Genomic DNA, 26,462 nt, shown 5'->3' on the forward strand with positions numbered 1-26,462 from the left:
GAACTGTTTTAAATTCATTTTAAATAAGTAATTTTTTTAATAATTTAAAAAGTTTTAAAATTGCTTGTTTTATGCTTATTATTTTTCTTCATTATTATTTTAATTTATTTTATGTAAAGCACTTTGAATTACCATTGTGTACGAAATGTGCTATATAAATAAACTTGCCTTGCCTTGCCTTACTATTTTACTTATTTAACTAATTATTAGCTCTATTTCTATTCAGATCTAGGTAATCTAATCAACAGACACAGATTTTCATTTCTACACCAACTGTGTGGAGTATAGTAGTAACTGTAAGACATAAGTTGTATTTCCTAATTAATTTTTTTTAACTTTTTCGTTCCCCCCCCCCCCCCCCCCCAATTAATTAGTTACAGTTACCACTTGGCAGACAAGTATACATTCACCAGAGGAATCAGAAATGCTAGGTTCAAGAAGATCTGGTTACATCGAGTGATTTGTTCGTGAACCGGATATTACAACACTGCAGTGAACGTGCTCACAACAGACACGGAAGAGAAGACAATGCTGATCAAAGTCGTAGTTTTTGCTATTTTTGGACCAAAATGTATTTTTGAAGCTCCAAAAAATTCTAACTGACCCTCTGATGTCCCATGGACTACTTTGAAGATGTTTTTATTACCTTTCTGGAGATGGACAGTATAAGGTTACCGTACACACTCAATGGAAGGACTGATAGCTCTCGGACTAAATTTCAAATATCTTATACTGTGTTCCGAAGATGAACGGAGGTCTTTCAGGTTTTGAATGACATGAGGGTGAGTTATTAATGACATAATTTTCATTTTTCTGTGAACTAACCCTGAAAATCACGGCCACCTGCTGGCTAACGATGTCATGACATCTTAAATGTCACATTACTATTTTTCCGCCGGATTGACAACTTTTCCAAAGAAGAGGATGTTGTCATTTTTTTGGTCAGTGATAAAGATCATGAATGGATGGTCAAAACTCAAAGTATCCATTGGGCTGTAGGACATTGGTCTGAAATTAACCGTTGTCACTGCTGCTGCAGTGGTTCCTTTCTCATCTATATCCAGATTGGCCTTATGTAAAACCTGAAAGTGAATCAGAGCGAATCCTCTTAAAAGTGATTTATTTATTTTTAAATAGTACTTCAAAAATGGTCAGTTAATTTAAAATAGTATTTTAGAAAGTGATCTAGAAATGTTACCTTTGAAATTAGCATATTTTCCTCTGAAATTCCTGTGAAGTTGGCTTGATATGTAAACATATCAGCTATTCCCATTCCTTTCAAAATATCTTTCAGGGAATATGATGTTTTCAGAGAGAGCTTGGGGACATAGATGTCAGTTTTTCTGAAATACAAAAGAAATCATTGACTGGTCTAGATGGAGATTTTGAACTTAAATACATTTGAACATCAAAAAGCTTTTTTGAAACATTCAGGATAACCCTAATTTTGATATATATTAAATAATTATGACCACCAACCTTTTTCTAACAGCTGTCCTCCACTTTTCAATGTGCTGTCTAGAGATGGCCATCTCCAGATCTTTGATGGTCTTACCTGACCTGCCAGTATCTGGTACAGCCAGAAACATGGAGAAAGAGTCGTTGTAGTCTAGACAGAGGACTTTAGAAGTGAGTTCCACATCATAATAAACTTTGAGGGATTTGTACTGGTGCATCATTTGTACTGGAACGGTGGTCTCAGCGTCTACATGAAATATACTTTGACGGGTTTTGCTTGGGTTAAAAGGCATGTCCCATTTTCCTTTGGAAGAAAGAGTGACATTTTTAAAGGGATATGAGATACTGAAATTGCCATAATTACAAAAGTCCATGACTATTGTATAAGTGTGTGAGTTTACCTTTAAAATATATGTAAGTGAGAAGAAACATCAAAGTGTCAGATTCCAGATCATCAACAGCTTGGTCTATTTTCCCATGAGTTTTTTCCTTCACATACGTGTTAATTTTATCTAGTGTTTCTTTGAAGCTGAAATCCACAGTGAATCCGTCAGAGTGGTAAAACTCCTTTATCTCCTTCAAGAACTCAGGAAGGAGCTTTAATTTGTCGCTTGCATATAGAGCAGTGCCGACATCAATGTCCACCCCTGTCCTCTGGTCGATTTCTTCCAGGAGACTGTGGAACATCTGGTGCATTTCTTCAGTGCTGAAGACCGAGCTGTTATGGCCGATGCCACTGAGAAGCTGTTCTTTGGTTTCACCACCGGCTCCTAAAGACAGCTCAGAAAGGGCCATGGACACACTGAAAGGAGAGAAGAAGATGTTCTTGGACTGATACTCCGGCATTTCTACAATTCTCTTGTACAGGTGAAAAGCAAAATCATTGTTCATCTTTATCAATGATGGGATTTTATCACTGATGGAAGGTTGAGGTGAAGTCTCTTGATTTCCATGAACTAGTGCAAAAGCACAAATCCACAAATATATGATGTTCCCTTCCATGATTTCTTTTCAAGTTTAGCCAATAGATGAATTTAGGCCCTGAGGAAATTTAACAGAGAGTTTTACAACATTGTGGTATAAACATCAACAGATTCATGTAACACTAAACACTAAATCTATATAAATGTTTTAATTTCCAGTTTTCTTATAAATCAAATTCATGCATTTATCAAGCCCTTTGTATGTAATTGTGAACATAAATTTCCTACCTGTCCAGGCAGCTGCCGTCTCTTACCTCAAGCTGGACTGGATTATAAAGACTGTTTGTCCTGAAGTCTGATCAGAAAGCAACCTTTACTCTGTTTACTCTTTTTTTTTTAGTAGAAAATGCTACAATTATTAACTACAAAGAGTAAACAGTGAACAGAAGCTCTCTAACTCATGACTGTCAGGTCAAATCACCTTTATTTTTAAAATGCTTTAACAACACAGACTGTGTCAAAGCAACTGAACAGCATTAGGAAAATAGTTTGTCAATAATGCAAAAAGGCAATTCATCACTAAATTCAGAGATATCATAATAATGCATAATGCAGCCTAAAAATCCTTTGTTTATTTTGATATTCTAGGTATTATCAAATTGCCAGAGTTATGAGAACACAGCAGATGTGGAGAACAATAATGTAATAAGAGCTTATTAAAATACTGAGGTGCTACACCATTCAGGGCTTTATAAGTAATAACCAAGATTTTAAAATCTATACAATGTTTGATAGGTAGCCAGTGCAGTGTTGATAGAACTTGGCTAATATGGTCATACTTCCTGGTTCTAGTAAGAATTCCAGTTGCTACATTTGGACTAGCTGGAGTTTGTTTATTAAGCATGCAGAACAACCACCCAATAAAGCATTACAGTACATTTCTACATTTGACATTGAGAGCATAGTTTGTAATTTAGATATTCATTTTTAGATTGAAAATTCCAGTTTTACAAATGCTAGAAATGTGCTGACCACTATATAAGTCAGTCCATGGTGCCATTCATCAGATCATTCAACTGAAGCGACGATCATCGATTCATGCAGCTTGTAGTGTGGCAAGTGACATAATGATTGTTCCCTTATCTCAGGGACTTATCTCGCCACAAGCTTAGCTGAGGGCATGAGAAACCACTACCCACATGGGAGGTTCAAAAGATACAATCCGCACCTGCAGGGTGGGGATGTCTTAGTTATAGAATCTGGAAAAAGTGGCCAGTCGGCAGCCGCACAGATCTCATTGATCCCCTTGTGGCCATTCCAGTCCTTCTGATGCATAAGAGCTATTGCATCAACAATCCTGTGAGACAGTCTTTGTTTGGTAACCAGCAGACCCTTCTGGTGGCCTCCAAAGCAAACAAAGAGTTTGCCTAAACAGTTTAGAAAGTTCCTCGCGCCCTTCAGACATGTAATGACCAAGTCGTTTCTGACTATTGAATTGCCAGCCTCGAGAGAATGATTCAACGCGATGGCTGTCACATATACTTTAAGAGTGGATGGGGCGTACCCCTTATCCAGCAGCTCTTGCAGAAAAGTCAGCATGCAAGACATGTGACATGAAAAAGGGTCCACTTGCCATCCAGAGCACCATTTGAGGAATACTGACCATTTCTGGCCATAGAGCCATCTTGTAGATGGCGCCCTTGCCTCAAGAATGGTGTTGCTTACTCTCACTGGGAGCCTATCAGACTCCCGTCAAGGCACCAGACATGAAGGCTCCACAACTCTGGGCGGGGATGCCAAATCTGGTTCTTTCAGAGTGGAGCTACTAAGAAGAGGGAGCATTTGGTTTCCTTGACTCGTCATCTTGAATGACCAGCGACCAGGTTTGAGAACCAGGGCAACACATTAAGTTCAGCAGCTGCATAGGTTCAGCCAAGACACCATCATGGAATGCCAATGGAATGCGTCGGAGTGGTTGGATGACTGGTTTAAAGGCAGAGTTCAGGATAGGTTGATGGGCAAAAGCAGTAAATCAGCCCAAGCCTTCAAACAGGGATGGACACTTTTCCTGCAAAGGAATGGAGACAGTCAGTTTTGCAGTTAACTTTGTGTCAACAAGAGAAAATCTCAGAGCTGAGAACAAATCCAGACCAATCAGGTTGGCCCCGCGATGGGCAAAATGGAAGGCTGGGCCCAATTTTGTTGCCATACCCAATGGTCAACATCCCGGGAACCCACTAAGTCAATCTTTGAGTCACCATAACCACAGAGTTAAGCAGAGGGTGCCGAAAGTGGCAGAGCTCAAAAAAAAAAAAAAAAAAAAAAAAAGAAATGCTGTATGTTTGCATATTCTGGAGAAACACTGCTTGCATGTCGACACACTGGCACCAGTGTCCAAAAGCAGCATGTGTTGACCCCCTGGCTCGCAAGCAATGGAGTTACAACACTTTTTTGTGGGCTGCACTCACATCAGTCACCCCCACTGCCAAGATGAAAGTCTCAAAGGACTGTAGCCAGTGAGTCCAGGGAATCAGAGGCTCGCCAGGTAGAGCAAAGAAAGGAACAGGTGTTGGTGATATCAGCCATCCTCTTTGCCAAATGTTGCATTTAACAAGGATCATACCGACACAGCGAGTAATATCATCTTTTCATATCTTTTTTTATCTTTTTACTAAACCTCTCTGTTTTTTAGAACCCAGTAAACAAGCACATACATTGTTCAGGCATGACAGAATGCTTACAGAACAATCCAACTCGATGCATCACTGAATACCAGCTGAATGCATTATCAAACAACACTTGTGTGAAAACGACCCTAGTACTAAGCCTTGAGGTACCCCATACTGCACTTGTGATCGATACCTTTTCATTCACTGCAAATAATTGATGGCAGTCGGATAAGTACGACTTGAACCATGGTAATGCACTTCCATTAATGCTAGAAAAGTTTTCTAGTCTGTTCAAGAGAATGTTGTGGTCAATAGTGTCAAAGGAAGTACCAAGATCCAATAACACTATAGAGTCATTTGTAACTCTAATGAGTGCAGTCTCAGTACTATGATAAGGTCTAAATCCTGACTGGAAATCCTCACAGATAAAACATTTGTGTCTAAGAAGGAATATAATTTTGAACATAATGGTTAATATTATTATAAATATATATAATTGTTGATACAGTATGGACTACATACAGTAGACCAGATGATAGCAGTACTATTAAAGCAAATGCAAACATTTCTAATTTATAGTGAACAGAGAGGCAAAGTTTTAAGATAAATGATCATTTGGTATCAAACTGAATATTTATGTAACAGAGTCATTTGTTCTGATAACCCCTTTACAGTTTTCTTGTGCAAGAAGCAGGGTACAGAGTGCATGTCCAAAAAAAAAATGATAAAGAAGAGTCCATATTGATCTTCTAATAGTTGGAATGCCCAGTTAACACTTTGTAGACAACTTTAAAAAACAACAATAACCTGATGGCCATTCAACGTTTAGCACAGCAAAATATTTTTATTAAAATTTTGCCACAATACAGACAGCCTAACAATAAAAAGTTCTCAGATATGCAGTTTGATTTTTTATTTATTTCATTTTGATGTTTTTAACTGTACATTGTAAAATTATTTCACACTCAGGATCAAATAAGAATTTGTAATTTCTGTAGCACTTCACACACTACACTTTATTGAATGCATTCAGTATATTTTAATACAGCATTAATTAATCTGTTAATTAAAATTGATGAATATAATATTGAACATTAGAGCATTATTAGTTCACAATGCATTATGAACTAATAATATTAATGTTAAAATGTATATGTAAAAAATAATATTAACCATGAATAATAAATACAGCATCGTTCAGCTGTTCATGTTAACCACTGCATTAACTAATGTATAAAACAATACAGTAAAGTTTTATCTAAGTTTCTATATTTATACGATAACGTGTAGAGTTTGCATTAAAATATAATACATTTTTCTGTCTCTGATGTCTCTGACACAAAGACAAAGCTAACATTTAAAATCACATGCAAACACCATAGAAAATGAAAAAGAAAAAACACTAGTGCAATTAAAGAAATACATTTACAAGACAAATAATTGATAAATTCAGCTGGACATGTAAATGATTTACAGACACAAACATAACAGCATATAGACAGTAATAACAGGTCACTGCTTTGACTCAAAGATTGATTAGAATCTTTCCCCTTTTCTACTCCTCCTCTTTTTCAACATTATGTTTTTTAGGCACCTGGGGATAAAAATGCAGTGTAGAACAGGTCAAAAAGTATTTGTAGAATCATCTAATATATCAGGTCTTCCAAATCTTATGATCCTGTAACAATTCACGTACATACCTTTGGAGTCTCTGTGTTGTTATCACTCCTTCGACCTTCCAATCTTCCTCTGTGTGGAGGTCTGTCATGGAAAAATATACACATTTAAGCTTTGTAACCAGAATTTTCATCATCATCATCATCATCATGATCATCATCATCATCCTCATCATACCTATGTATACATAGTAATTAATTCTGAAAATTATGGTAACACTTTCTATGAAGCCCATATTTATAATACATTATAAGGGTGATGTGACATCATGTTATATCATCTTATAAATAATCATAATAACAATTATAATGCTTTATAAAGCTTACACTTTTGTGGTTATAACTTTTAAGATTAGGATTATTTACAACACACTCAAATCTACTTTTACATTTATAGTGGGCTACATATATCTTCTTGACATTGTTTATTTAAGATCTGCACAGTATCTTACTACATCTTGTGAGTGGTTAGGTGTTTATAGTTTCTTGTGAGGCTAATATTAATTTGGATGTGAGCTAATAATTTCAACTGAAAACAAAAATGCAATGTTTATATTAGGTTACATTTTATTTTGATGGTCCCCTCAGTCTATTGACAATATACTATATATTACAATAAAAAATAGTTCAGAGCAAATGTGTCAAATTACACATTCATCTGATCTGATATTTGATCTTTTGGCTGTTTGAGACAATTATTATTATTTTTATTATTATTACTAACCTTACAAGTGGTCTTTTGATTGCCTTAAGTAGCATAAGAAAGATGGCAAGATATGAGACTTATAGTACATTATAACTATGGTAAATATAATCCATTGTAACTTAAGTGGATGCAACATGTTCACTGTGTGTTATAAATCATCATACTCTTAAAAGCTATAACCACAAATAAGTAAATATTACAATTAGGGGTGCACGATATATATCGGCCGATGATTAATGCGCATCTAGTTAGTAAAGCTGGTTATCTAATCAGCGGTAAGTTACACACAGCCATTGTTAACAGACAAGCTGCACAAATCCAAGCTGATAATGAACATGGTTTTGTGCAGCTTGTCAGTTAACAACGGCTTCGTGTAGTACCAGCTGCTCTATCTGAAATCACGCACATGATGGAATTTACAGCTGATTAGATAATGGCTTTACTGACGAGATGCGCATTAATCATCGACCGATACATATCTTGCATTAAAACAGTTCTTATTAATAGTCATAAGATAATATAACATATTGCAAGGTTTTTAATAGATTAAGTATTCATTATAGTGCCTTAAGTATACTCTTACTATGTATTATTATCATAGGCTTCACAGAAAGTGTTACCAAAATGATTTAAGCATACCCCGAAGTGGTTGTAGAACGAGGCTTGAGGGTGTCATTGAGGCATGTGTTCGCTTCTCCTGCTCTGTGCCTTTGGTTCCTGCTCTTCACCTGCTGCTCAGCATTCGTGTTCTTAGTGTAGGCTGAGGGCAGCCACAGGTCCAAACCTGAGGTGCCTTTCTGCCACCCCTGAGCCGTCTCCCGCAGCAGCTCCTGATCTGGGTCAGCTGCAGAAAGATACAGAGGTACATACTGATTTTGTACAATTGAAGTACAATTAATAAGTGGACTGTACAATGAGATTGTTTCCATCTATTTTGGTGGCTCACCTTGATGTCTCACCCTTCTCTGCCTCTCAGGAGATATCCTCTCGTGGGCCTCTTTGGCGGTGTGGGGTGGTTTCCGTGGAGACAATCCACCGATTGAATAAGCTGTCTGGGGGCGGAGGTCACACTTGTCCTGTAAAGTATAATGACATTGAAGAGTGTCAACTAAGAGGCATGCTCCATTTCTGCTCTACTTAATGCTTGCAAATTCTAACAGAAACAAATTTATGTATCATGAATGATAAAAAAGAAAAGAAAAAAACGAATTAGATTTAAACAACAATGGAAACTTACAAGCCAAATTTACACATTTTAAAAATAAAACTTTTCTATAAATAATTTGTATAAATTACTTAAATCTAGAAGGTTTTCTTAAAGGGATAGTTCAGCCAAAAATGAAAACTCTTGTGAACGTGCATCAAAGTCTAACTCTGAAGAGAAGATATTGTTGAATACAGTCGTTATCTTTTTATTCTTTGCACACAAAAAGTATCTTAATTTGTGTTCTGAAGATGAGCAAAGGTCTTGCAGGTTTGGAACGACATCAGGGTGAGTAATTAATGAGAGAAATTTCTTTTTTTGGATGAACTATACCTTTAATACCATATTAAGCTATGACAGTAAAATCAGTAAAAATCATATGAAATAATATGAAATATTATTCTTTTGTAGATATCCATCATAACAAAGCTTCTCTCTTTACAAAACCATGTAAATATGTTTGCTCCGAATGTTTTGAGACAGATTTAATATGAATTGTAACGAGTGCCTATTTTGTGGAGATAATGTAGCATTTTATTTATAAACATTTTTACAAAAATTTCGGGTTGCCATTCACATTTAGAATGTTTAAATTCTGAATTGCATTTGTTCTCAATAATATTACGATTTTGGCAAAATATTAAACACAAAATAGTAGATTCTTTAAAAATAAAATCCTAAACTGTATGTAAAACTTTTTTTTTGTAAGACCTGCTAAGTACTGCAAAAAAATCACAGGGGGTTATACCTGATGGTGAAAGAGTACGTCCTCTTCCAAGGCAACACCACAAAACTCACAAGGAATGAGCACATCGCCCTCAACAGGGCTGGAGGAGGAACTGTAGGAGAGCGGCGAAACAGAGAGGGGCAGGGTAGGTGGACTGGGTGTGCGGGGAGTAATGACATGACTAGCCCCTTGACTGAAGATTTCTTCATATTGGAGAGAAGGAGCTTGTTTACTGAAGGAAGCAATAGCAGAGGTCGGGCTGCAGCCAGTCTGGAAGACAAAAAAACGAATATTTACTTCATCCTAGCCACTAAAGGCAAAAAAAAATCCAAAACAATCAACTCGAATAGCAAACCCCTCCTCTATGGTCTCAGAAAGAGGAGAAGAATCTGATCAGGGTTCGGGGCTGAAATTCGAAGAGGTTCCCATGGAAACTAAACACCACATTGTGAAACAACAGAGACCTGACAAGAAGAAATGAAGTGGGAGATTCGACATCCGTGGTGACATTACAATCGCTTGCTGTGAAAAACATGGCTTATGTTGTACTCCGTTAACGTAGACATGTAATGGTGCTCAAAAGAGGCGACTCTAGAGGCTTTAAGTACCACTGTGGCTGATGCAACTTCACACTTGCCAGCTCTATCAAGACACAAGAGGCCTGGCTTACATATCAAGCCAAGAGGGAGTGTAACGTGATGGGCTGCCTCATCACTTACCTGGTGTAAGATAAGGTCTTCCTCTGGAAAGAGCTCTTCACAGAACTCACAAGGCAGCATGATGTTCGAGGAGGGGCTGTGGCCCACTGTCGGGTTGGCTTTAGGGGAGGCCGCAGTGCAGTTGTTGTTAGTGCTGGAGGAGAGCTGGGATGGGAGATTGCTCGGGGCTGGTGTCCTTCCCAGGCGAAGGTCCCACACATCAGTCCACACGCCCTCCTGACGGGGGTCCTCCAAGTCTCCTTCACTCTGCAGGCTGAGGGCCAGCATGTAGTCCAGACTGGAGGACTCATAGTCTGGCATCTGTCCCAGAGACCACAGCAGGCTGTTGTTGTTGTTGTTACCCAGCTCCGTTTCCTGATCCAGCACTGAGGAAATGAGCAGAATGGAAGGTTAGTTTTTTTTCCTCCAGCATCCTGTTAACACCCAACGAAAGCTCCCATCGTATTCAACAATTTGTTTAATGTTTAAAAACCATTCAAACCCCATTGTTGGGATGAAATGATATTGAAATGAACTCCAACTCATACAATAAGCAGATTAATTAAATGTTATGGCCAATATTTAAATTCTACACAATTTTTATTACATTACATTTCACATTTATGCAATTCCAAGATGGTTTTATCCAAAATAAGTGGAAAAACATATTTTGTCTAAATTAAAAAAAAAATAAACACAAAAAATTTAAACCATCATTAAAAATTATTTTAAATGCTACAAGTAAAATTAGACATAGAAGCATCATTTTAGGCTTTAATATTGTTTTATTTTAGGTCTGGTTTCACAGAAATGATTTAGATTAAGCCAGGATTAGGTCATAGTTCAATTAGGACATTTAAGTAATTTTTATAACCGTGCCTTAGAAAAACACATCACTGGTGTGCAGCTCCAGACAAAACACAAAGATACTGACATGTTTTAAGATCAATCAGTGGACGTTTCTTTAAATTGAAACAAACTCAGACTTGCTTTTTAGTCTGGGACTAGCCTTAAGCCTTGTCAGCAAAACCGGGGGGCTTAGATTACTTAAAATGAAAATTAATTTTGAGATTTGCTAAATATCACATTTAACAGTGTTATTAAATTAAAGCTGCGGTAGGGAACTTTTGACGCTCTAGCGGTTAATAAACAGAACTGCTTGCGTCTTGCGGAAGAACATTGTAGCCAGAACTACTTCTCTCTGTTTATGTCTATGAAGAATTACAAAGGTACTGGGTTACTCCGCCGCGGTACCCCCGAAGCAATCTAAAATAGTCAGAATATAAACACTTATTATAGGTGCACGCTAGTGATTCAGCACAAGCCAAAAACACGGTTTGGAAAATGGATTCATGGTGTACTCGCTTATTATATAAATTTTTCTACATTTTGAACACAAACAAAGTTACGGACCGCAGCTCTGATTGGTTATTTTTTACCGGGAGCGATGGAGTTTCTGCAAATGGCAATAGGACCACTGGGAGGAGCCAGAGGAGTTTGATTTTTTTCACAGATTATCGGTCTCATATTCTACTGTCAGGACATAATGACAGGTTTAATAAATATGTAAAAAATATTTTTTTTTACAAAAGTTCCCTACAGCACCTTTAAATTATTAGTAGTTTTTAAAGATTAACATGGTGTTTTAGATGACAACAAAAGTAATCTAAAGGCATCTTTACACATCTGCTTTGTGTCTGTTCAATATTCTGTGTGAAGATGCAATGCAGCATAAAAACCAGATTAAATGTTGCTCTAGCCCACCTCAGCCCCTAGAATAATTTTAGTAATGTACATTTAATTGTGTAAATGTATTTATGTGACTTTTAAGCACCGTTGAACAGTCTGTGCAGTTGCCACTTCAGATGTGTGTCTGTGCCTCATTTGCATGGGAAATTCACAATTAAGTAAAATAAAAAATAAAACATCTAATATTTGCACATATCTGTCAAGGCTATTTCATGATCCATCCCTATTTTATTATGATTTTTTTTCTGAATAAGGACTAAAACAGCCAGATAAATACATACAATAAGCAAAATCATTGTTCCTTGTTGCTGTGTTTCTCCTGGTTCCTCCCCTCACTGTTCCTCTGGTGCTGTTGTGTAGTCTGTCCTCCAAGGGTCGTGGCGGACCCCTGCGGTCTGCTGCTCCTGTGCTGTTATTATTGTATATTAGGTTATGGATTGAATGCGCCTCAAACCATGCTCCTGGGGACTGAGCCCCTGCCCTACTACTGTGCCTCTCCTGAGGTGGAGTCAGACTTCCACACAGAGCTGGATGGATGTGTTGTTCTCTCAGCATAACGTTACACTTGCAGACGGGGCAGGGCTCGGTGCGGGTCCCACAGTAATCCTCGTGCTCTTTAGACTGAAAGGAGGCCAGCTCCAGATCACAGAACTGACATGGGACCAGTCGATGACTGCACTCTGACCTCTGAAAGGTGTAAGAAAACATCAAACACAGAACTCCTCAATGAATACAGCAAATGCATAACTGTTTATATTGTACCTGGTGGACCTCCATGAACCTCTTCTCTATCTTTAATCCACATTTGCACTGTTCCTGTAAAAATAGGTTTAGATTTCAGAAAACCTACATTTAGCAGCCTGGAGAGAACAACAACAACAACAACAACTCTGTTTCTGTTTCATTCTGCAATATACAGTACATGACACTGATGCTACGTTTAAATGATTGCTTTTTAAAACAGTGCTGATGTTCAATATATTCTACTGTCTTGAAGTCAGCACGGAGCTAACATTGTGATTGTCTTTTCCTCTCTAATGCTACATATATCCGAGTTAAAATTCTTCTCGAATGAGGAAATAAAGTAGAGCTGAGTATTAAGTGTGTGTGTGTTCTTAAGAATAAATTCATACTGGTTTGGATCAACATTAGGGACAGTGAACTGGGGAAAAAAAATCTAAAGTTTTAATCTGATTATCTGAACCCATAGAATTATTTGTCGACTTTTAAGTTTTCTTTTTTTTATTTATGTCTACATTACTCTGATTTAGGTCCATAGGGATTTTATTAAATATACAGTCAATTACTCATACATCACGTCCAGATCTTACCTCTGCATGGTCCATCTCTTTGTGCTGGACAAGCTCAGCATGAGGAAAAGGCTCCTGGCACACCTCGCAAAGAGCAATATTCCGCCGACAGTGGATCTCATGTGTTGTAAAGTTGGCTTCTGGAATGTCATGCTTGCTAGAGACAAAGAGCATATCATACTCAGTTGGTTGAGACATAATCAGTTCAGTAATTGCCATTGTCCTCTTGACTAAAGACAATTAACTGATGGTTATTCCTGAGAAAGTGTCGCTGTCAAAAGTTTGCTTTGGACAAAAGCTCATCAGCCAAATCATGATAGTCGGGAAGGGAGGACACTGACCGGGAGTACAGCCAGATGGACAGATGGGAGGGACTGTAACACATCTAAGTGAAGGCAAAGGGTTCTCTAATAAACCGAAACTACTAAACAGCATCCCTTATCAAAAGGAATCGTTCACTCAAAAATCAAAACTATATACCGGCCCTCAAGATTTCCCAAACCTGTTTGGACATTCTTTCTCCAGTGCAACGATAACATGTTTGGCAAAATGACAGTTTAAGTCACCATTTACTTTCAATGGAGGGGGGGGGGGTGCTGGGGGTGAAATGAAAGTGATTGTTCTGACTAACATCCCCTTTTGTTCCGTACTGGGAAAAGAATGTGGGTAAGTGAATGACGGCATGATTTTTATTCATTTATATTTATTTTACTTACCAATTACTGCAAAACTGGGTATTTTCATCGGCCATAGTCTGTGTTAAAAAGATAAAACTCATTAAACACATACCCGACTCCATGAAACGGTTTTCTGGATAAGATGTCCTTAATAAAATATAGATGGTAAAAGGGGAAAAATACACCGTAGTGAAACGAAGATCGTACTTCGTTCTCCACAGACTTCCTAACAATCTTTATTATTATATGACTTATTTTTTTCATTTTTTCATTAAAAATAAATAAAATAAATAAATAAATATATATATATATATATATATATATATATATATATATATATATATATATATATATATATATATATATATTTGCTAGAATGGACATGCTTACATTACACACTTAAGTTACCTTATTATTGCTGAAGCTTGTTAGCGACCACCTGAAGCTGCTGTTTTGGCTAGAGAAGTAAAACTACTCGCTAGTACCTTTTTTTTTCTTGTTCTCAGTCCGAGAACAAGTAGACATTACATGAATTATTCAATGACACAGAGACAGTTAACATTGTTTTGTCACATCAGAATAGGCACACAGGTATTTTAAATAGCTGCTTTGAAGTCTGATTAACGTTAGTTGAATCTAGATGATTGGGCTGCCATCTCGAAGAGTGTCCATTGCTGGTCAGCTGCAGTATAATGCTCCCTACAGTATTGGTCATGCGATTCGAATCATTAGACACTGTAAATCTACACAGAAACAAGTAATAAACTACTACTGGCCTGAGGTAGATCTGTGCCAACTATCGCAATTATCAGTTCAGCTTTCGTTTCGTGACAGAACAGCATCAACAAGAGGCGGTCTCCGTGAAAACAGCAACACTGACAGATAGTGACGGTGAAGTTCAAAATAAAAGACGAAGATAATCGGCAAAAATACTTATTACAATTATTCAATAATGGTTGAAAGGAGCTCTACTGCAACATACGACGTGTTTACGCTAGACGTCTGTTTTGTGGATTTTATTTGTACTTATTATTTATTTATTTTTTTAATTAAAGCAGAAGAAAAAACTGCGTATTATAGTCTTTGAGTTGTTTTATTAAATCAGAAAGAATACATCGTGTAGGTTAAAGATTATTTTTTGACAGATTTTAGGCAGTCATGCTAAACACTAACTAACGTTAGTTTAATTTTTATATTATAAAAAACACGAACAGTAATAGTAGTAGTAATAATAATATTCATTCATTTATTAATTAATCATAAATATGCATCTTATTATGCATAAATGTATAAAATTTATGACATTCAATAAAAAAGAAGACCTTTGTTTTGTCATTTTAATACGTTTTAATAAGTTCTAGCTTCACATCTTTTGAAAACACTCGCCCCCTAGTGGACACTACCATCTATGAGCAGCTGGAGAGAACACGACGCCTACCCTTACTCACCTTTTTAAGGAACACTATAAATAATAATAGTAATAATAAATTATGACTGTACACGGCAAAAACGATAAATGTAATTGATACAATGTTTCACAGCACTGCAGGGGGTTTTATAATGTTCGTTGGACCATAATATGGTAGGACATATGTGATTTTAAAACGTAAAAATGCTGAATGTTATGAAAATATTCAGATCCCAACAACAATAAATGCTAACGCACCATGCTACTATAACACTTTATTTTGACGATGCTATTTTGTCATAGCTGTCATGCCTGTATAACATTAAACCGTGCGTGTATTTAACTGACGTTTGCATTTTAAGTTAATCATTTTATGTGACACAACGCAAAATCGTCTGTTTACAACCCCTTTACAACCCCTTTCAGTGAAATGTGTAGAAAGATCCGTGTCTCTTCTCCGGAGCCTGGTCACATGCACGCTCGGGAATAATGGCTGCACAGGAACCCTCACCACCATCTTCATTAGAAGGCAACAAACCTGGCTTCCCCAAGAAAATTCTCGCCAACAAGCTGGAGGATAAGCATCTGTGCAATATCTGTCTGAAAATCCTTAGGAGACCGTTTCAGGCGCAGTGCGGACATCGTTTCTGTTCTTATTGTTTTAATAAAGCAGTGAGGTAAGCGGCATTCAGTCCAGATGGCCCACCTGACACGACGCTACAGAAGATGAACACGACCTGTCAGGCCTCCCGTGCCATTTTTATGGTATATTTTATGGGTATACAAGCAGTAAACGTTGCTTCAGATTGGGGAACATAAATAAATGCAGGCTGTCAGGTTGTGTTCGGCTTCTTGTTTAGCTGGGCGTGCTGGAAACTACAATAGCCAGACTGTTGTAGCTGTTGTCAAAATCAACTATTACTACTATACGTGGTGCGCCTTTGTATTTATTATTATTTTAAGTGCTTGTGTGTGTGAAATCTTTATTTTTTTTGCATCGTAGCTCTGGACCACAGAAATGCAGTGCCTGTATAAAGGAGGACATATTTGAAGAACCAACATCAATTTTGAAACCGGGCTGTGTAAGTGTTCGTTTTATTATACAGTACAATTGAAATGGTAGGAAAATCGCCTTGAAATATTTTCAGTGCTGACTACCCTTCCAAAAATAAATAAGTAAATAAAAATAAAGTGAGAATTCACACAGTATAATCACTTTAGTTTCCACTTAAGTGCCACATCTACTAAAATGTGACCCTGGACCATGAAACCAGTGTCATTTTTTTCGAAATTTTGATTTATACATAATCTGAAAGGTGAATTAATAAGCTTTCTATTGATGTATGGTTTATTAGAATCAGATAATATTTGGCAGAGAAAATCTGGAATCTGAGGGTGCAAAAAAAAAAAAAAAAAATCAAAATACTGAGAAAATTGCCTTTGTCCAAATGAATTCTTAGCAATGCATATTAATAATCAAAAAAAGTTTTGATATATTTACAGTAGGAAATTTACAAAAAATCTTCATGGAACATGATATTTACTTAATATCATAATGATTTTTGGCATAAAAGAAAAATCAGTCATTTTGATCCATACAATTTTTTTTTTTTTTTTTTTTTTTTTTTGGCTATTGCTAAAAATATACCCCTGCAACTTAAGACTGGTTTTGTGGTCCAGGGTCACAAATGGTAAAACCACCAGATTATATATATATATATATATATATATATATATATATATATATATATATATATATATATATATATATATATATATATATATAAATATTTTGGACATTTTTGTAATTTTGTGGCTAATACAAAGTTCCTTTAAAATGTGGTAACACATACAGTTTTACTATAATACAATTGTTCTATTCTAACATTAACTGATGTAGAGTTTGTACAGTAACTGGAGCAACTGTGGCAGAAGCTGTGACTTCCTCTGAAGTTTTTCGGAAGTGTGGTATTTTTTTGTGGTTTTATAAGGCATTTTAGGCAGCCAGTTTTTTGGCAGTCAGCTTTATAGATCGAAAAGGATGATAAGTAAAATGATAACAATAACCGTAAACCTTGAATTAATACACATAGTAAGTCAATAAAAATAGAACAATCCACACAACAGAGGAACAGTATTAATGTAACCCTTTTTTTTATGTGTGCTTAAAATAAACAGAATATCATCTTCCATTGGTGTGAACGCTAATTGTATTTGTAGTCATAGTTCTTGGTGTGAACAGGCCTTAAAGGGTTAGTTCACCCAGATAGCAAATTTATGTAATTAATAACTTACCCTGATGTTGTTTCAAACCAGTGAGACCTCCGTTTATCCTTGGAACACAGTTTAAGATATTTTAGATTTAGTCCGAGAGCTCTCAGTCCCTCCATTGAAGCTGTGTGTACGGTATACTGTCCATGTCCAGAGAGGTAAGAAAAACATCATCAAAGTAGTCCATGTGACATCAGAGGGTCAGTTAGAATTTTTTTGAAGCATCGAAAATACATTTTGGTCCAAAAATAGCAAAAAAAAAAACTACGACTTTATTTAGCATTGTCTTCTCTTCCGTGTCTGTTGTTGAGAGTTCAAAACAAAGCAGTCTGGATATCCGGTTCGCGAACGAATGATTCAGTTCGATTTGGTGAACTGAATGGTTTTAAATGGTTCACATCTCTAATACGCATTAATCCACAAATGACTTAAGCTGTTAACTATTTTAATGTGGCTGACACTCCCTCTGAGTTCAAACAAACCAATATCCCGGAGTAATTCATTTACTCTGACTGAACTGCTGTGAAGAGAGAACTGAAGATGAACACAGAGCCGAGCCAGATAACGAACAAAACATTGACTCATTCACGAGTGAAGAACCATTTCAGTCAGACGCATCCGATTCGTGAACCGAGGAGCTGATGATGCTGCACATGTGTGATTCAGTGTGAAGCAGACCGACATACAGAGCGTCTGAACTGAACTGATTCTTTTGGTGATTGATTCTGAACTGATTCTGTGCTAGTGTTATGAGCGCAGGTAAACCGAAGGCTTGAATCAAGGGCAATCATCGCCAGTGATGTCATTACGTCGAGCGCAAAAGAATTGGTGAACCGTTTTCTTCAACCGGTTTATTGAATCGAACTGTCTGAAAGAACTACTACTAGAGAAGACAATGCTGAATAAAGTCGTAATTTTTGCTATTTTTGGACCAAAATGTATTTTCGATGCTTCAAAAAATTCTAACTGACCCTCGGATGTCACATGGACTACTTTGAAGATGTTTTTCTTACTTTTCTGGGACTGAGAGATCTCGGACGAAATCTAAAATATCTTAAACTGTGTTCCGAAGATAAACGGAGGTCTTACGGGTTTTGTAACAACATCAGGGTAAATTATTAATTACATAAATTTGCTATCTGGGTGAACTAACCCTTTAACCAGTTTTTCACTGTCAGTAATGGGACAAATGAAAGTTGGAAGATTTCACTTTCACTTAATTATTTTTAGGCTTTTCCCGATAATGCTGCAAAAAGAGAAGTTGAAGCTCTTGAAGCTGTTTGCATCAATGAGGAATGCAGCTGGACAGGCACCATCAAAGAATATGAGGTACTTTGTGTCCCTTCCATGCTTTCAAAAAACTGATTAAACATGATTTGCCAGGCTCATACATAAGTGGTTGGCAAGCAGATCTCCTAACCTGACCAGCTGAAAAGCACCCTAAACCCACTAACAAACCAGCTTGACCAGACTGGAAGATCAACTAAGACCAGCAAACCATCTTATAATCTTTTTTTTTTTTTTTAGGCAGTGTTGTTTGCAGTTAACAGTTTTAAAATGACATGCACCATCTGAATGGTTCTTGATCTCTCAAAGGCAAACCATGAGGGAAAGTGTGACTTCAGGATCCTTGCCTGCCCATCATGCAAAGAGCTCCTGAGAGCCAACGAACTGGAACGTCACAATGAGAGAGAGTGCCCAGAAAGGACTCTTAATTGTAAATACTGCAAGGAGCCATTTCATTTTAAAAACATTAAGGTAAGACTCTTTTTTTTATTTTTTTTCCTTAAATATAATGTGAGGATTATTAATCAATCCTTTATTCATTCATGGCTTCACCTTTTAGTTTTGGATTTTTGTGATACTTGTGATGCTAAAGAACATGTTTTTTTTTTAGGCCCATGATGAGATATGTCCTAAATACCCAATGATTTGTGAAGGTTGTGCCAAGAAAAAAATTCCCAGAGAGAAAGTAAGTAAATAGCATTTAGGCTTTTTTTATTTTGTTTTTATATTTATAACTTTTTCATAATTACTTTCATTTGGGTATCTGTCTTGTCCTTCTGCAGTACATGGACCACATTAAACTGTGCACCAAATTCAGAACACCTTGCAGATTTCACGTTGTAGGCTGTGATATGATGGTTGGTAATCTGCCTTTTTCTATATCCATTAGACTTCATATTAATTTTGGTTCCACAAATGTTTTTTAGCATCAGGCTCTCTGATTTCTTGTAGGTGGAAAAGGAGAAGATCCATGACCATGAGCAAGCCTGTTCCTACGAGCACTTAAACCTCCTATTGCACTTCATCATGGGCATCAAGGTGAACTTGGAGTGTCTGCAGCCTCAGAGCCTGGAACTGGCCAGCCATAAGATCCACGAGCTGCACCAGTCTCTGCGGGAGCTGGAGCTGAAGATGGGCCAGCTGAGTGGAGCTGGGGCTCCCGTGCAGGGGGCTTGTGCGCTGCTGCCGCCACCTCCAGCTCCGACGCTAGGTACGTCTTTCACCCCACTCCCTACAGCCGTTGGGGCAGCCTTGGAGCTGCAGCTACATAGTGAGAAAACCAAAGTAGCGGAGCTCAGCCGTCGCTGTCAGGAGCTGGAGCTGAAGGTAAGCACCTTTGAGAACATCGTCTGCGTGCTCAACCGTGAGATGGAGCGCTCCGCCACCACCATGGAGGCCTATAACCGTCAGCACCGGCTTGACCAGGACAAGATTGAGATTCTCAACAACAAGGTATATTGTCTGATGTAAAAGCATATGTTTTTTATTTTTAGCCTGAGATATAGTTTCAGTCAATACTAGATTTTTATGCAGGTACGGCAGTTGGAGAGGACAGTAGGCCTTAGGGATCTCTCCATCGTGGAGATGGAGGCAAAGATGAGGGAGATGTCCGCTGCCACTTATGATGGTGTATTTGTGTGGAAGATCTCTGACTTCTTGAAAAAGAGACAAGACGCTGTAGCCGGACGGGCACCTGCAATGTTCTCGCCTGGTATTTTAATTTTGCACGTTTTACTTTTACCTTTACAGTTTCATATTAATTATTCAGAAACGTGTGAGAGATTTCATGTGTTTGTTGTTTAGCTTAGATGGGATATATTTTGTGGTATGTCGTCTCACTCCAAGGTGCCCTGTTGTTTGTTACAGCATTTTACACAAGCAAATATGGCTATAAGATGTGTTTGCGCATCTATCTGAATGGAGATGGGACAGGACGTGGTACTCACTTGTCTCTATTCTTCGTGGTGATGAGGGGACACAGTGATGCCTTGCTTAAGTGGCCTTTCAATCAGAAGGTCAGTGTGATCAACTTTTAACATTTTGTGTCTGACCATTGTTTATTCCTGAAATCCTGACAGACTTTTCAGATTGAAGTCGGTGACGTGCTGGCTATTTTTTGTCCTATTATTTTATTCAAAACTGCATACCGTAAATGCAATTTGGGGTGTGACTCATTACTAAATTACTTATAGTAATGAATACATTTTTTATTATTATTAAAAACTAAACCTTGAATGCACTCACATCATGTATTTAAGATGTAAGAAAAACATATAATTGTTCCAAATTTTGGGGTTGGTAAAATTTTATTTATTTTTTAAAACTCTAATGCTCATCAAAGCTGCATTTATTTGATTAAATATTCAGTAAAATATATACTCTAGTCTTCAGTGTCACATGATTTATCAGAAATAATTATTGTATGGTGATTTGGTGTTAAAAAAAATGCATCATACTTTTTATGATTTTTAAATAGAAAGTGAAAAAACAGCTTTTATATAAAATAAAAATATTTTGTTACATGTCTTTAATTTCATTGTCCTTACGCCATATCATTAATTTTTTTAAAGAAAACTAACCCCAAAATTTTGATAGTGATATGTTTTGCTTTTCACTTGGTTACCACAACATTGCATTTTTTGTCATTTAATTTGTTTTATACCATTTTCAAGAAACATTTTGGTCAGTTATGTGCAACCAACATGTAACATCTTTGTTGTGGACACTCCTAAAGTATGTCATTAACACACACATGATGTGTGACCATGGCCATTTTCCATCCCTTTATGTTCTCACTCTGTGCTTTTTATGGGGACCTTGTTCCTTCCACCAAATGACTGGCTTCAGCTTTGCATCCATTCATACCTGTCTCAGCTCACACCTTTCTTGTCATTTAAATATATTTATCCAACACCTTGGTCCTCAGGTCACCCTCATGTTGCTGGATCAGAACAACAGGGAGCACATCATTGATGCCTTCCGGCCAGACATTTCCTCTTCCTCCTTCCAGAGGCCTGTGAGTGACATGAACATTGCCAGCGGCTGCCCTCTCTTCTGCCCTCTTTCCAAACTAGACTCAAAGAACTCCTACATCCGAGATGACACAATCTTCATCAAGGCCATTGTTGACCTCACAGGCCTTTAAGGTGTCAGATGCCACTGCTCCGCCATGCTCCTCTCTCCAGCCTGTAGTGGTTCCCGTGCAGTACTTTTTTTCCTGAGGCCTGTTCCCTCGGTCCGAGCTCTTTGCCGTGCTCTCGTGAGCCCAAAGGGACTACGGTACCCAGTGCAATACTGCATTGGGCGCGACACCACTCTGCATTATGTACCAAAATAGTTCCCAGAGTTTCTGCAGTTTTACTGTAATATAGTTGCCCTTTGGGAACCTCTCACTCTCTTGTAGTGGGATAGCTGTCAGCTGTGATTGTAACGTAACTACTTGCCTGTGCCATAAATGTGGCACCTTGCCTTTTATAGAGATTGAGAAGACTTTCTCCACAAGACACACGTCATTTAATTTTCCAAGCGCTTGGCTTGTGTCGCACTCATTATTTGGGTACTTTTATGCTTTCCTTAGTGTTTGAGCTACTCGTAAGTGAATGTTTCGTGTGTAGACGGACACAGAGTCACACTAACGAATGATGTCGATGCGTTCATTTTGCGACTGCGTAGTTAACTTGCTTCAGACGCATCGACAGACTTCTGACATTCCCTTTGAGCATTGTGTGCCTCGACTGTTTCTCGTTTTCATTGGCTCTGTAGTGGTGGACATTGCTTGAATTTAAAGTGCAGAATTTGGGTTTCGATAACCTGCTTGTGAGTTGAGGAGTCTGTGTGTGAAGGTGTGATATGTTTTTAGGCCTTCGTTTCCATTTTCGGTGTTCTTTGATGTATTAGTTTGCATGTTGGATCTGTGGAAGATACATTCAAGTTAGCAGCAGACCAGGTTTTACACCCTAAGCCTGAGAAGCGAAGGCAGTTTCATTGTAAAATCGCTGTCGAAGAAAACAACGAAATCATGCTGGTGTCAAAACCATCTAGTTTTTCTTTGGACCCCAAATGCCTCATCAGCCGACGTGGTTAAACGTGAATAAAAGATGCAGTCTTTGGCCTAAAGGTAGTGTAAGTAGGACAGATACTCTCGTGTGCTTTATTGTGACGTGGAAAGGCTGATGTTTGTTAGCATTTTGATGTTTTCCTGTGTTTTTGGGTGTTCCATTGATATTGTGCTGCTTTGAGCAAACATTATGGATGCCGTTAAAACTATATGACTTGCTTTGGACCGTGTCGATCAGTATAAACCAAGCAGATGTTTGAGAACTCGTAGGTGGTGATTCCTGTCGTCTTTTTCGCAGAAAGGCTGTGGGGTTTGCATTCTGTAAATGTGCTAGAAAATGAGGAATGTGATTTGTTATGCCATTTTGAAGTAGCCTCAGTCCTTAATAGACAGTCAGTTCAATGCATTTAGTCCTTGGGATTTCTTTTGGTTCGTTTGCAACCAGAGAAGGCATTAATATACATATACAATGCATAACTCCTACATAAGGGCTTTTAGTATACAGTACGTCTTCCATGTGAGCTTTTTGGTCTGGTTATTTTCTGAAACCGAGTCTGAGATGCTTTTTTAAGATGCCTTCATGCTAACAAAGCACCTGGACCCAGCCTATTTTCAAACCAGTTCCCACAGATATCGAAATCTCTCTGTGCATGAGATGTTTTGATAGAGAAGAAGAAGAAAAACCATATTGTAAACTATTGGTTTACTTTGTAGACCACCATTTTATTTGTATTGCTTTATCTTTTTTATCTGTTGATTGAGATGCAGTATATAAATGTGAGTGTGGTATATTGTTTAAGTATAAATAGATAAACTATACAGTGTACACGGTTTTACGACTGATGTAGCTGTGGATATAACAAATATGAATCATAAATATATATATATCATAGATTTATATCGATAATACATGTACTATTTCCTGTTGGGATGGTTTCAAAATCTGTTCGGGCTCTTTTTGGGCTTTGGTAAGTTCTCCTTCACTTTGGCAGCATCCTCTGAGGGAATGAGATTCTGAAAGATCTTCCGGATTTTCCTCTTTCTCTCGAGATACTGTCTACATGAATAACTCTCACCGCCGTAGATTTCCTCGCTTGCTTTTTGCCCCGATGAGATTTCCAAGTACTCGTTGTGAATAGTTCTACAGATGTGACGTGCCTCTGTAGCATAACTGCTTCTATACAATTGTTCTCTCTATATAGCTTTAGCTAACACTGCATGTGGCCAGGGTGTTGTATTGTAAATCATATTAAGGAGATTCTTTGAGAGTTTTGGAAAACAACTTTTTATTTGCCTATTATTTTGAGTAGATGTTAGTAGATGATTTACTAGTAGTAGTGCACATTTTAGCTGGTGCAGTTATACAAGTGTCCTTCCTGTTCTTGAGTGTGAAATCTACTGTTTGCATTCACTCAATCCGGGCTCATGTTCATATGCTGAAGAGGTGAAATGCTTGACTTTATGTGGGTGAGAGCCCCCTTTATCTGTAAGGAATAATATGTTAACTGACTCTGACTTGCATTTTATTTTTGGATAAGCATACACTAACACTAGAAATATGCTATTTTTTACGTTTTTGCATACAGTTGAGATTAAAACTCAATAATGATTTATGGAATCCAGGACTGATTTTGTTTTCTTCTTCAGCTGACTTCAGATTTGTATACTTTTTATTTCCGAGGTTGCATTTCATAGAGGTTACTTTAATAATCCGACTTTCTACGTAACTTTGTATGCCTTTCTCATGGTGTCTCAGTGCCACTGATCTTCCCAATTCTGTTTTACAGAGCTAGAGATGTTACTGTGAAGGCACTGTGGGTTTCTTCCGCTAATTGTTGTAGTCAATGTGCCAAGGAAGGAACCTCTGTGTGATTCATTCTGTGTTATGATTTAAAATAAAGTCTTTTCTGTTCTCCTTTCTCCAGTCTTGTATCGTGGTATGGTCTGTTGGATCACACTTGACCTCATGGGGGTGCTCATGCACCATTGATCATTTTGCACTGTGAGGGGTTATTTTAGGAAGAGTTGAGCTTAGCTGAGATTTATTTCCTGTTAACTGTGATTTATTGTGTACATATAATAATGAACAAATCAAAGGTACAGTATGTGTCCAAACGTTTTCTCTTCTTGCGTAAATGCATTTCTCACTCTGTATTCCAGGAAGTATCCTATGAGCTGTTATGGGGGTGTAATAAAAGGGCTTCTCGGACTGATTGCTTTCACAGAGTCCAGTAAAGTGCTCTTGAGTTCAGGGCTTCCCTGTTGGACTGAGAGCTACAGTATGAGGTGAAGAGGGTGATGTCTGAGCAAAGGCACTTCTGGCCAATCTCACAAATCCTGCATTACTTGATGTTTAGATGAGGCACAGCTGAATGTGGTATGTTTTATCTGGTTAAAAGTATTCAGCCACAATTCTTCAAGGTGATATAATCTCTGGAAAAAATATTTTGAAGTTCAGTAGTAGGAAAATATAGTAGATTTTTGTGTAAATTTCCAGACATGTAGGTCTATACTTAATAAAGATTTCAAGAACGCCAGTCATGATGAATCCTAATAGCTTACAGTGGAGCAAGTGTAGGGTTTATAAATTAGATTTTCCCCATTCCTTGAGTCTGTCATTGTACAGATTCAGTCTTTTGGTTTATGAAACAATTTGAATGAAAGTACAAGATGGAAGATTGCCTTAAAAGGGCTGTCCTGTAGAAAATATGTCCATGAACGAAGCCTTGTTAAACTCTTAAGTAGAGTTGCAGAATGGCAGAAAATATCTTACATGGGAACTTCATCTTGGGATTTTTGGAAACTTTCTAATTTTGATGCTTACCAGGAATTTATTGGGAATTTGGGGAAATGTATAAAACTATACAAACATAAATAAAAACACTTCATAGGCTCACATGCATGCAAACTCTGATGCTTTTTTCAAGATTGAAACAATGTTTATTTAAAATAGAAATCTCTTCTAACAGTACAAGTCTTTACTATTACTTTTTATTAATTTATCACATCCTTGTTGAATAAAAATATTAATTTATTTAAAGAGAGAGAGAGAGAGAGAGAGAGAGAGAGAGAGAAAGATACTGACCCCAAGCTTTTGAATGGTAGTTTATAGAATCCTTTAAAAAATTAAATTAAATTAATTAGAATGATTTCTGAAGAATCATGTGACACTGAAGACTGGAGTAATGATGTTTAAAATTCAGCTTTGCATTACATAAATGCATTTTATTTTAAAGCATATTAAAAAACATTATTTTAAATTGTAATACTGCACAATACTACAGTTTTTTCTGTATTTTATATTTACTAGTCAAGCTTGAATCCCATAAATCAAATATATTTAGAAAATCTAAATCTAAATGTTGTTGATGTAGTATTTGGGCTCAAATGCAGCAAGTGTTGCTTCAGAGAAAATGGAGTGAAATCCCCCTCTACGGTGACTGGGGGGATTGTGTGGGGGAGGGTCATTTTTAGACTTGTTTTATTATCTCACCTATGTTTGTTCAGTCAGTGTATTTGTTTTTAAAGCCTGATTTAGTTGCACAGTATATTACACACAGCACAATAAAGTTTTAAACATTTATTGTAATATTCATATCATTTACATGAATACTTACCAAGATAGACATTTTGTTAAGGATT

At 37.2% G+C, this 26,462-nt stretch overlaps 3 protein-coding genes across 5 annotated transcripts; 1 reads left to right on the top strand and 2 right to left on the bottom strand.

Moving 5' to 3' along the window:
• Positions 1-358: 358 nt before the first annotated feature.
• On the bottom strand, positions 359-2,771 carry LOC113049034 (corticosteroid-binding globulin). Its single transcript, XM_026211045.1, has 5 exons — positions 2,670-2,771; positions 1,860-2,499; positions 1,480-1,762; positions 1,199-1,343; positions 359-1,082 (listed from the first exon to the last, which is right to left on the bottom strand). The coding sequence occupies exons 2-5, from the start codon at positions 2,458-2,460 to the stop codon at positions 885-887; spliced, it is 1,227 nt and encodes a 408-aa protein (XP_026066830.1). The 5' UTR covers positions 2,461-2,499; positions 2,670-2,771; the 3' UTR covers positions 359-884.
• A 3,177-nt stretch (positions 2,772-5,948) lies between these two features.
• On the bottom strand, positions 5,949-15,869 carry LOC113049035 (TRAF-type zinc finger domain-containing protein 1-like). Of its 3 annotated transcripts, none has more exons than XM_026211049.1 (11): positions 15,744-15,869; positions 13,837-13,874; positions 13,142-13,277; positions 12,573-12,626; positions 12,092-12,497; positions 10,083-10,447; positions 9,385-9,633; positions 8,379-8,508; positions 8,072-8,276; positions 6,751-6,811; positions 5,949-6,644 (listed from the first exon to the last, which is right to left on the bottom strand). In XM_026211049.1, exons 2-11 carry the CDS (start codon positions 13,869-13,871, stop codon positions 6,606-6,608), a joined length of 1,680 nt encoding a protein of 559 aa, XP_026066834.1. In that variant the 5' UTR covers positions 13,872-13,874; positions 15,744-15,869; the 3' UTR covers positions 5,949-6,605. The 3 variants fall into 3 exon arrangements, with proteins under 3 accessions (XP_026066834.1, XP_026066832.1, XP_026066833.1); XM_026211047.1 differs by lacking the exon at positions 15,744-15,869 and adding an exon at positions 14,574-14,683; XM_026211048.1 differs by lacking the exon at positions 15,744-15,869 and adding an exon at positions 14,206-14,666.
• LOC113049036 (TNF receptor-associated factor 2-like) lies at positions 15,181-24,740 on the top strand. Its single transcript, XM_026211050.1, has 11 exons — positions 15,181-15,379; positions 15,632-15,882; positions 16,209-16,287; positions 18,707-18,805; positions 19,073-19,234; positions 19,374-19,448; positions 19,546-19,620; positions 19,715-20,215; positions 20,297-20,474; positions 20,630-20,778; positions 21,690-24,740. The coding sequence occupies exons 2-11, from the start codon at positions 15,695-15,697 to the stop codon at positions 21,906-21,908; spliced, it is 1,725 nt and encodes a 574-aa protein (XP_026066835.1). The 5' UTR covers positions 15,181-15,379; positions 15,632-15,694; the 3' UTR covers positions 21,909-24,740.
• The last annotated feature ends 1,722 nt before the right edge of the window (positions 24,741-26,462 follow it).

The sequence above is a fragment of the Carassius auratus genome, chromosome 30, assembly GCF_003368295.1.
Source record: "Carassius auratus strain Wakin chromosome 30, ASM336829v1, whole genome shotgun sequence".
Taxonomy (NCBI): Eukaryota; Metazoa; Chordata; class Actinopteri; order Cypriniformes; family Cyprinidae; genus Carassius; species Carassius auratus.